We start from the raw sequence: 12,517 nt of genomic DNA on the forward strand, positions 1-12,517 counted from the left end.
ACTTTGTCTTCGTTCCAACAAGGCGTTGCTAAAATTACTTCATCGTTGTAATGAGGGGTAATTAACACAGTACGTATAGGATATCAACCGGGACCACATAAAATTATCGCTGTACCCGGGCTTAGCGTTGCATAGGTAAATGTTATACCGCAGTCTAACTATAGTTTTACGGAGGCTTCATTGTGCTATGCCTTGCTTTGACAGTTGTAGAAAACAAACCCACGCACATTTGTTCCGTGTGAAACTCTTATACCATGAAGAAACGTTACTGCATGAAACACATAACAGAAATAATTTTCTGTTGCAACTAGAACATAGGCTGCAACAATGTTACAAAGAATCTAATTAGTTCGAAAACATCTAATATCTTTGACTCGGCTGAACAGAGATCATATGGCAGCAGTTTGAGGGAAGCGTGGTGGTAGCATGGCTGATGGAAGGCAGGTGAAGTCTGCTGTTCGTGTTGTGGTGCTGTGTTTGTTGTGGTATCTTGTGAGTTCGAGTAATAATGTGATCGGTAAGATGTTATTGAATGATTTTCCATATCCAATGACTGTAACGATGGTGCAGTTACTATCTATTACGTTATATTCCGGACCTTTCTTCAATATGTCGGGCGTCAGGAAATTTGTTGACATCAGCAGAAGTTACTACCTAAAGATCATAATTCCCCTCGCATTAGGAAAGTTTTTCGCCTCTGTGTCTTCACACATCAGTATATGGAAAGTACCAGTTTCCTACGCACACACAGGTGATTGCCGTGGAGCAATTGAACAATATTGTTGACAGCTTATTGTTGCAGCTGTTCTATAGCATGTAATTGTTTTACTTCTTTCCAGTGAAAGCTACGATGCCGCTCTTCACAGTAATTTTTTCAAGACTAATAATTGGGGAGAAACAAACACTGAAAGTATGTAAAAGGAAATGATTTTCGGAATAGCGATATTGTGTTATGCTTTTTCATTTTTAACATCCGCTTCTTTCCACAGGTGTACATTTCACTTGTGCCAATTATTTTGGGTGTTGCCATTGCGACAGTAACGGAAATGTCATTTGATCTTATTGGTCTGATCAGCGCCTTAGTGGCGACAATGGGATTTTCACTCCAGAATATATTTTCAAAAAAGGTTAGTACGTGTTAAACAACCTCAGCATTTAGTTTCGTAACAGTTTACGTTATTAAACCTCACTGCAAATTATTTTCCAACTTTGTATAAACATATTAGTGTATGTAATGTTGTTTGGTGCCGGCTTTCACTCGAATTCCGACATATTAAATGCCAGTATATAAAGCGTGATTTAATAGAAATGACGTGAAAACCACATATGTCAACACAAACCTGCCTATGGTGAACCATATTTGTTATATTAATTAGTAGCAGTTCTTTACTCACTTGCTTCTTGTTATATGTGGGCAGTTTGCTGCATTTCTTCCAACCTGTAGTCTTCCACATTTAATTTTACTGAGAATGAGTACACCCAAGAATGAAGTGAATTGTGCAGATGGTTAACATTATTTTGAAAACAAATGTAACATTGAAAGTAAAACAATAATTGAAGACATGACATTTTAATACGAAAGCTGCTGTTTATTTATTGGATAACTAGTTTGACTTAGCCCATTTTCACAAGCTGCCTATTATAGAGAACAAAATTTGTCAGTGGAGGTGTAGCATGTGGGTAATAAAAGTATCAGTGATAAAATGGTTATATTTAGGATGTGGTTGGTGTGGATGGCTCTATTTGTCCTCATACTTAGATGCATCTCATATCTGCTTATTGCAGATGTAGTTACATCTTACAGTATTATGTTAACATATGTGATGTATATGTTTCTTTATTGTGGTACCTTCATTATCCAGCACGATGTGCTCCATGTGGCATCAGTATTGTATACACAATAGGGAATGTGTTTCTACCAGATTACACTGTGTGTCACGCTGACTTCTCTTAGGGGTTATCATAAGATTTACATATTTTATGCAAGTAAATTTATTATGGGGTCTTATGTAATCTCAGATATTATAATTTCTTTCACAGATTTATTAACATCACTGACAGTGTTCAGTGAGAGGGACAGTATTCCGTCACATCACAGTAGTATATCACGTGGAAATGTATTGTTCCATTCATATTTTAGTGGAATCCACATACAACAGAATTACTATCTGGTTAAAATTTTTGGTGTATGGTTTGCAGTCTCATATTTAGTGAATGAGTAAGGTAGGATGGAGGTCAATTCATATGCTGATTAAGATGCTATTGCACTGAATCCTACCTCAGTTGCTCATTTAGCACAAAACTACAAACAATACACCAAAAATTTTATCAGCATGACAATACTGTTGTACGTTGGTTCCTTTGAAATATGAATGAAACAATGTTTCCTCTTAAACTGTGCTGAAAAGGAAATGAAAATTTATTGGAACACTGTGCCTCACACTGAACATACTCAGTGAAGCAAATTGAAAGTATTTAAGATTATATAAGACCTTAGAATTCTTTGTATCAACATATGTCAAAATTGCAATAACACTTATGATAAATGAGTAAGTGTAGTCAAGTAAAAACAACACCGAGCGAGAGGGCGCAGTGGGTAGCACACTGGACTCTCACTCAGGAGGATGACAGTTCAAACCCACATCTGGCCACTAGGTTTAGGTTTTCCATGATTTCCCTAAGTTATGCCAAGCAAATGCAGGAATGGTTCTTTTTAATGCGTACGTCTGGGTTCCTTCCCCGTCCTTGACACAATCAGAGTTTGTGCTCCATCTCTAATGATGTCAATGTCAACAAGATGTTAAACCCAATCTTCCTTCCTTCCTTCTTCCAATAAGAACAAAATCTCCATTGCCTATACAGTGTTGTTGTCATATGACACGCACAGCGCTGGATAATGAAGGTACCACAATTAAGAAACATGTATATTATGCACATACGTTAACATAATAGTGTAAGGTACAACTATAGCAGTGACATGTGACATCTTTTACTTCAAATACGAGATACAGTACATCTAAGTGCGATGACATAAATAGAACTGTCCACACCAACCATGTCATAAATGCTAATATGTAAGTAGTTACCATAGAAACAATTTTATCATTGATATTATTATTATTATTATTATTATTATTATTATTATTATTATTATTATTATTATCCATGTTCTACGTCTCCACTCATAACAGATTTTGTTCTCTGTAATAGGCAGCTTGTGAAAATGGGCAAAGCTGTAAACTACTCAGCCAATAATTAAACAGCAGCTTTGGTGTTAAAATGTCTTTTCTTCAATATTTTAGAGATGCAAGACATGATGTACTGAAAATGTTTATAAACTAACAACAGTACATAATTGATTGGCTCCCCTGAGTATAAAGTTTATTGTTAGAACTTGTTTTTGTTTTTACTGTGTTATACATGGAGACCGGGTGCTACTTATCTTATAGATATGCCTAAGATACCCCATTGCCCTTGTCACTATATGTGACAACTTGCAGCTGTGTATTTTCATTACTATGGATTGAATATGGTAGTAGTAACCAACAGTGGTATGCTGCAGGCACAGTGAGTGCTTTTTTTACTATCTCCTTCAATCTGTTGTGCAGTCAACATTTTGAATGTCTGTCAATTGACACCCAGGTGGATCAGAACTCAGTAAGGCAATGAAGTGATAGAATGCCTGAAATAATTTTGTTGAAATTGACAGCTACAAGAAGGTTGTTGTTGTTCCAGTCTTCATTCCCGAGACTGGTTTGATGCAGCTATCCATGCTACTGTATCCTGTGCAAGCTCCTTTATCTCCTAGTACCAACAATGTTTGTGGCACAGACTTTAGCTTTCGTGTTGGTACATTGTTTTTTGAATGCCAGTGTTCTAGCCAGAAGGACACACATGTATTTGCACTGTGCACAGTGTTGTTGTTGTTCATCCATCTGTGCTATATGATGTTGTTGCCGTGTTCCCTATTATTGAGATGGTAAACACAAACCTGTCGTGCTGGAACTGAGCTTAAAGTTATTAGTGCTATAGTACATCCAACGACAGTTTCTTTTGTACCTCTTTAAAGTTCAAGCCTTGAGCTGTCACTGCTTTACCATTAGTATATATGAATTGTCTGGTGTGATTTGGCACTGGTTTGTTGTTTTCATATATGTTTGAGAGTGCTTATGCCAGGCCTCATCTTTATGGTAAGTCGTACTTCATATGTAGGTGTCAGATCGATGAAGGCTACTTCAGTAAACTGCTTTGACTGAAAGTCATCCCCGATATAATGTCAGGAGCTTCCCAAAAGATTGATGAGATTCACTATTGGTTGCACAACCTGGAATCACTGCCGAACAAATATGAATGCTGGAGACAAAACACAATTAAGTGAACCTTGTGTGGTCTTCAGTTTGTATGGAAATACATTGGAAATATTATCAAAGTGTACAATGCCCCCACCTCATCTTTTTTCTCCACTGTGTAAGATACAGTTGAAACATAAAAATGTTTCATGTGCCTTGCAATCACTGGATTGATATTACTGTTCTGTCAACCACAACTTTTGTTAGAAGTGCTGTGATGCCAGCATTGAAATCCATTGTTCATTGATTAAAGGACTATGTGTGGTCAATGAGTTTACACCACATAGTTCACTTAGTTCTTTGACCTAAACTTAGTTGCCCAAAATATTCTCACATTTGACGTTAATGCATAAGAATATGGAAAATAATAATATTTTAGTATATTGCTGGCACTGTCTGCCTGTACGCGGAACATGTTGCAGGGGATGGTTAGTTTTTGATGTTGCAAAGAAAAAAAAAATTACTCACGATTTTAATCCTTGTACTATTATTGCCTCTAATGGAGTACACTACAGAAACTCCTTTATATGGTGACCATATTGTTTGTGATACAACTGACGTCTCTGCAGTACATTTTGATATACATCACTTCAAATACCTGGCATATAGTAAACCACTTGTGCCACATACATAATCTGTGCCGCCATATCTTCCCTAGATTGTGTACATGTCTTTTTAACAAGACTTCTCTTGTACTCCCAAAGCAAAAAGTCTAATGAACTATTAATTACGGGACTGTTGTGGCCAAGAAAGTGGTTCACTTCAACCTATCCCTGTTTCCTCAAAGGATGTTTTTAGCTGGTCAGAAACAGGAAATAAAATGTGAGGAGAATATTGAAAACATATTTCTTCACATGTGTTCAGTGGCAGATCTATGAGGAATTCTGCTAGTACTTTTTGCAGGATAGTCGGGACTCTGTAGCCATTTTTTTGTGGAAGTGACATATGGTACAATCACAATTAGTGATGATTAAGAGTAAATAGAATTTAAATAAAATTGTCAAGAAGAGTCATCATTCAGTAAGTGAGATATGGAATTATTGAGAAATGGTGATATGCATTCAAAATTCTGAGAGGTTATAGACAGTGTGAAAATGAATACCTGGTAGGTAGTTCTGGTGAGGAAGAATAGACATCTCTTAAAAATGGCAATTACATATATTGGATAGCACAGGAAGGTATCTATGATGAAATTGTTGGTACTGGAAGTGATTACAGCAGTTCGAAAATACTGGTTCCACATTTGCACCTCAGTGGTGAATAAGGAAAGAACAGCAACACAGCAACTTCTATTTCGAGAAAATGACTCTGCAAGTACTTGGCGTGGTCACATATCTTATTTCCAAGAGAATGGCTAGCTCTTTGCCAAAAAAATTCATGTTTATGGCTTGTGAGTCTGTTACACACTATTTTTTCTTCAGTGTGACTTGTAATCTTGCACTCCGCTTACTAACCTTCAAATATCAATTACGCAAATACCAAGTTTTACAGTTAAATAACTTTGATGGCTGCTAGAACAAACAAATATCAATAATCACTGTATTTGCTTTTAGCCATTCAAGCTGTGGCATATGCCTCCTTAGTGGTAACAGGCCACAGAGTGTAGTGGTGGTATTCAACAGTAACACATCACCTGTTCCACTCACCACCATCTTGCAGGCAGCAACTGTCGTCAGCCACATGTCACTGAAAATCACTAAATGTATAACTTGCTTTTTGCATCTTGACATATTTGCTGCAGAGGATTTCATAACTCCAATGACACAAATCCTTCTTGTGAGCCATTTAAATGCACACACTGTGTTTTGGGATGCCAACAACACTTGCTACAGGGTTGAATTTGTGAAAGCCTCATTGTATCAGAAGACAAGTAACAAGTTTCAGCTGAGTGTCAGTGTCATTAGTGGTCATTGATATGAGACCTATCTAAGGTATTGAACTATGTGAATCACAATATTCTCCTAGATAAACTGAGGTTTTAGGTAATTTGGAATTGGTGGTACAGCCAATGTATGAATGTCATATCTAACAAGCTGTGTGTGTGTGTGTGTGTGAATGATGTGTGTGTCTCTTTTGCTGATGAAGGCTGTGGCCGAAAGCTTTGTGTAAGTATCTTTTATTTGTGCCTGTCTTCAACTTAACATGTCTTCTTTACAGTAAGTAGCAATCTATCTTTTCTTGCATTGTTAACATACATTATTCCATCTTAAGATTTGTCATTAGTATGGAAAGGGGACGCACAATGCTACCATCAAAATTTCTTATCACCTATCCAATGATATCAAATGTCTGACAGACAGCAAAGTTAAATTTAAAAACCAACTGAGATTCAAAGTTAAATTTAAAAACCAACTGAGATTGTTTCTTCTTGACAGCTTTTTCCATTCTGTCAAAGAATTTCTATTTTTGTAATGTATAAGAGGTGGTGGGTAGGAATTTCTAATTCACATGTGAAATAAAAACAGTTGTAAGTGCCCAACATGCAGCCATGCTCACATGTGAATGTGTAATATGAATGTAAAAGGATTCATTCCAAAACATTACGCTTAATCACGCAAATGATCCGTGGGGCATGAAACTATCTTTCTGTCTGTGTGTCTGCCCTCAGAGATATGGCAGACTGGGAAACTGATACACAACCGGATGCACTGCATGACAACACCTACATACTGTGCAATTCACATAGCAGAAGGTTCATTCAACTGCTTTGACTATTTCTTGGCTGTGCCACTCTCGTACAGCACATAGGAAAAATGAACATTTAAATCTTTCCATGTGAGCACCGATTTGTCTTTCTTATTATGATGGTCATTTCAACCTATGTAGGTGGCAGCTAACAAAATATTATCACAGTCGGAGGAGAACGATGATGATAGGAATTTTGTGACTCATACACACACTCACCACAATGTCAAATACCATATTCTTCTAACTTTCTCAGTATCTTCTTTCAATACCATTGATAAGGATCCCTTACTGTGCAGCAATACTTCAGAAGAATATAAACAATTGTAGTTACATAGTCCTTCAGTTGGTTTGTTGTGTCTTCAAAGTGTTCAGCCAATAAAATGCCGTCTTTGGTTCACCTTCCCCACAATGTTTTATATGTGGTGGTTTCAATTTCAGTTGTTCATACTTGTAAACCCTAGGTATTCAGTTGAATCAGTATCCTTTCAGTTTGTTTGATGTATCATGTAACTGAAATTTAATGGAATTCTTTCATTCTCAAGTGGAGGACCAAACACTTCCAACTGTTCAGTGGCAGTTGCCACTTTTCGAACCACACACGTGATTTTTTCTAAATAATTTTGCAATTTGTTTTGATCTTCTGGCAACTTTACTAAACAATTAATGACAGTGTCATATGCAAACTGTCATGAAACAGCAGAGGACCTATAACACTTTTTCCGGGAACACTACACATTAATTCTGTTTCACTCGATGACTTCCCATCTATTACTAAAAACTGTGGCCTCCTTGAGAATAAATCATGAATAGATGTGTCCCAAGTGAGATGACACTTTGTAGGTGCACAATTTGGTTAGAAGCCACTTGTGAGGAGTGGTGTCAGAAGCCTTCTGGACATCTAGGACTATGGAATTGGCTTAAGATCCTCCCCTTCCTGTCAGTAGCACTGTAAGGAGAACTAGTTGTTTCACAAGAATGATATTTTCTAGATCCATGCTGGTTATGTATCAATAGCTCGTTTTCTTGGGGTTATTTCATAATGTTCAAGGAACGTATATGTTCCAAAATCATAGTGTAAGTCGATGTCAGTGATGTGGGTCTATAATTCAGCTGATTAATTCTGTTTCCTTCTCTGTGTACTGCTGTGACATGTGCAACTTTCCAGTCTTAGGTAGATCTTTCGTTGAGTACGTGGTTTTATGATTGCTAAGTATGGAGTCATTGCGTCAGCATACTCTGAAAGGAACTTAACTGCTATACAGCTTAATAAAAGCAGATTTAAGCTGCTTCGCTACAGCAGGAATATAAGCTCGAATTGGCAGCTGTTCTTGATTTGGTTTCTGTAACATTTATTTTGTCTTCTTTGGTAAAGGAATTTCGGAAAATCGTGTTTGATTTGGATGCTATGTAGCTAATTAACTAGGTTTGAACACAAATAGTGTCCTGGATTAGGTGGGCATGTGATCCACCATGCCAATAAGTCAACATTAAATGTCTCTAGAACACCCTTATTGCCTGGTGGAAGCATAGATGCTGCACTGCAGGGACAGGTAGGCATAACTGCAATGGTTCAAGGCCATGGCATTAGAAGAGAACCCAGCAGCCCTGTTGGTCACAAGGACAAAAGCACACAAAACAATTAAAGAGAACAGAAAAAGATTGTTGTTGTTGAGGTCTTCAGTCCTGAGACTGTTTTGATGCAGCTCTCCGTGCTACTTTATCCTGGTAATAATTTTATTAACTGTTCTACACCAACCACAATAGTATGGGATTCAATCAGAAGAGTCTTCTTTGGTAAAGGCAGAGTGATGCCTGTTGTTGCCATAATGAATGATAAGATCATTTTAACTTGTGCACCTGACATAGCATAGGTAATTTCTACCTACTTCGAAAATGTTACATCTATCAGCAGCAGAGATCCCTCAATCTTACTTTGTAAAGATGCTGCAGAGTGTGTGCAGTTGGACTTCAGTTAAGACATCTGAGAGTAGTACACCTGCCCCTTTGGTGTGTGGAAACTGGAAAATGCATTATCTGCTATTAGAGACAGAACACTGGGACTAAATGCTGTTAGGCATAGAATGGTGTGTCAGTTTTATAAAGAATCTAAAGAGATGCTCATAATAAGTTAACACGGTCTTGAACTTAGCTGTTAGTAGTAACTGGGAGTACCTTGAATTGATAAAATAAACACAAGCAGTAGTGAGAAGCTTATTTAGACAGAGTTTAAATAAATAAACTTGTGGCAACTGGTTGGCTGTTTATTTTATCTGTTGAAAAAGTAAACCTGTGATAGAATGAACATCTTACAGTAGCCATCCTTAAACCAGGGAAGCATAGTACCTCCACAGGCAGTTATTGTAGTGTTGCTATCATTAACTGAATAGCCAGTATAGAATGGGGCATCATCATATTCATTAAATGGGGTACAGACAGATAGATCAAACACAGCTTACTGAAAATTGTCATGAACAGCTAGTTTGGCAGCCCACATGCAACAGAAATATTTTAGACCGTGTAGCTACAAACGGGCCAGACCTTAATGACAGCATCAGTATAAAGACGGGGATTAATGACCATGAAATCCTCATAGTGACTATGGTTACTAAAGTTAATAAATCAATTAAGACGACTAGGGGAGTGTTTCTGCTAGAAAGAACAGGTAATGCTGAGGAAGCAAAGGCTGTTGCACTCATAGAGTTAAAAAGAGAATGTGCAAATGACAACAGACGAAGGTTGGTAGAGATCCATGCATCTGTGAAAAGATCTATGCATGAAGCATACAGCTACTACAATCTTCATATCTTAGCAAAAGACATGACTGAGAACCTGAGAAAATTGTGGTCTTATGTAAGATCACTGAGCGGGTCTAAGGCTTCCATCCAGTCACTCATTGACCAGTCTGGTGTGGCAGTGGAAGACAGCAAAAGGAAAGCCGAAGTTTCAAATTTCGCATTTAAGAAATGGTTCGCACAGAAGAATCATATAAACATACCGTTGTTTGACCTTTGCATGGACTGCTCCGTGGACAACATAGTAATACATCTACATATATACTACGCTAGCCACCAAATGGTTTGTGGTGGAGGGCACTATTCTCGCCAAAGTCGTAATTCCCCCCCCCCCCCCCCCTCCCCTCCCCTGTCTGTTCCATTCGCAGATCTTGTTGGGGGAAAAACGACTGTCTGAAGGCCTCAGTACAAGCTCTAATTTCCCCTTATCTTTGAATGGTGATTATTGCGTGATTTGAAAGTTGGTGGTAATAATATATGCTTTACATCTTCGGCAAAGATTGGATTTTGGAATTTAGTGAGCAGCCCCTTCTGTTTAGCCTGTTGTCTATCTGCAAGTGTGTCCCACTTAAAGCTTTTTTATGAGATTTGTAACACTTTCACATTGGCTAAATGTACCAGTCATGAATCTAGCTGCTCTTCTTTGGACCTTTTCAATCTCTTGAATCAGACCCAACTGCCAAGGGTCCCATACAGACGAACAATACTCTAAGACTGGATGAACTAAAGTATTGTAAGCAATTTCCTTTGTTAAAGGACTGCATCACTTCAGGATTCTACCAATAAACTGCAATCTAGAGTTCATCTTATCCGTTACTTGTGTAATCTGATTGTTCCATTTGAGATCATTTCAAATAGTCACACCCAGATACTTGACAGATGTTACCGCTTCCAAAGACTGGCCATTTATTTTGTACTCGTACATTACTGGGGATTTTCGCTTTGTTATACACAGTAGGTTACACTTACTAATACTGAGAGATAACTGTCAGTCATTACACCACACATTTATTTTGTGCAAATCCTCGTTGATTTGTTCACAACTTTCGTGTGACAGGACTTTCCTGTAGACTACAGCATCATCGGCAAACAATCTAATGCTGCTGTCAGTACCATCAACCAGATCATTTATGTAAATTGTAAAAAGGAGCAGACCTATTATGCTGCGCTGGGGCACTCCTGATGTAATAGGCATCCATGGTATAGAAAACAACTGAAGGAGTTGAAAACAAAGAAATTGCCAGGTCCGGGTGGAATCCGAATTTGACTTTACAAAGAATACTCTAGAGCATTGTCCCCTTACGTAGCTTGCATTTACCACAAATCTGCCACCCACTCCAAAGTTCCAAGCAACAGTAAAAGCACAGGTGACTCCTGTATATAAGAAGGGTGAATGAATGAACCTGCAAATTTACAGACCAATATCCGTAACATCAGTTTCATGCAGAGCTCATGAACATATTCTGAATTTGAAATAATAAATTTCTTTGACACCGAAAAGCTTATGTACACGAATCAGAATAGTTTTAGAAAGCATTGCTCATGAAAAACTCAGCTTGCTCTTTTATATAGGATATACTGTGAACTATTGATGAAGGGCAACAAGCAGATTCCATATTTCTAGATTTCCAAGAAGCATTTGACACGGTGCCCAACTGCAGACTGTTAATGAAGCTATGAACATATGTAGTAGGTTCCAGATATGGGGGTTGGTGGAAGACTTCTTAAATAACAGAATCCAGTACATTGTCCTCGACAGTGAATGTTCATCAGAGACAAGTGTATCATCAGGAGTGGCCCAGGGAAGTGTAATAGTGTTATGATCTGGCAGATGGAATGGGCAGCAGTCTGCATTTTGTTTTCTAATGACACTTTGGTGTACAGGAAGGTATCAGAGGTGAGTGATTGTAGGACAGGGTGTGTACGACCCAGGACAACCGTTTATTGCTCTCACGTTAAACGATAACAAAATGGATTTTTGTGGCTGGGAGCTATCAAATGAATTAAAATACGTTCGCATAATTACGGCAGGCTGAAATATGTTTATAGCTCCACATTTTATTTCCACCTTTGACAGTCAAGCATTAACTGCCTTACAGAACAATGAAGTTATTTTTACTGGTTTGCTAAAGAGATTTGACTTTCATTAATCCTTTCAACTGAGGCAGTCAATTTATTTGAAACAAAGTGTTTAATTTCACACTATTGGCTAGTTTCAACTGTTCGCTGCATTTCAAGTGCAAGTATGGCATTATGCTATAATAAAGAACCAAACATGAGTACTGGTACACCAAGAAAATTTACATATGGATGTTCATTTTAAGTTGAATTATGCACTTTAGTATGGTTCTCGAATCCTGATGTTCTTGAAGTATCCTTTGATGTCTTGTTTGTTTTATGACAGAATGTAAGATCTTATAATGTTTTACACGTACGAACATATGGGCTTCCTGCATCATCGTAGCTGCGCAAGCAAGGTGACACCAGTCATCTGGTGCTTTCTTGCAACTGCTGAAACGAACGTATTTCCGACAGGTCGCGGGAAAATATTGCAAATGGTGGTTTGAAAAGCGTTACATTCAAAGCAGATTTCCTTTTACGCAAGATGAATTATGTGCGAGAATGTGCGATGAATTTCTTAAATCACAAAGTGTTTGGCTCTCATTTAAAAATAAACTCTTTGAGGGT

At 37.8% G+C, this 12,517-nt stretch overlaps 1 protein-coding gene across 1 annotated transcript in view; it reads left to right on the top strand.

Moving 5' to 3' along the window:
• Positions 1-387: 387 nt before the first annotated feature.
• The window catches only part of LOC126298435 (solute carrier family 35 member E1 homolog), an 84,323-nt gene continuing 72,193 nt past the window's right edge, over positions 388-12,517 (top strand). The window contains exons 1-3 of the mRNA XM_049989760.1: positions 388-751; positions 840-910; positions 990-1,127. Of these exons, the coding sequence (XP_049845717.1) occupies positions 427-751; positions 840-910; positions 990-1,127 (534 nt within the window). The 5' untranslated portion in view covers positions 388-426. The remainder of the gene's footprint in view (positions 752-839; positions 911-989; positions 1,128-12,517) is intronic.

This window comes from Schistocerca gregaria, chromosome X (assembly GCF_023897955.1).
Source record: "Schistocerca gregaria isolate iqSchGreg1 chromosome X, iqSchGreg1.2, whole genome shotgun sequence".
Lineage (NCBI taxonomy): Eukaryota > Metazoa > Arthropoda > Insecta > Orthoptera > Acrididae > Schistocerca > Schistocerca gregaria.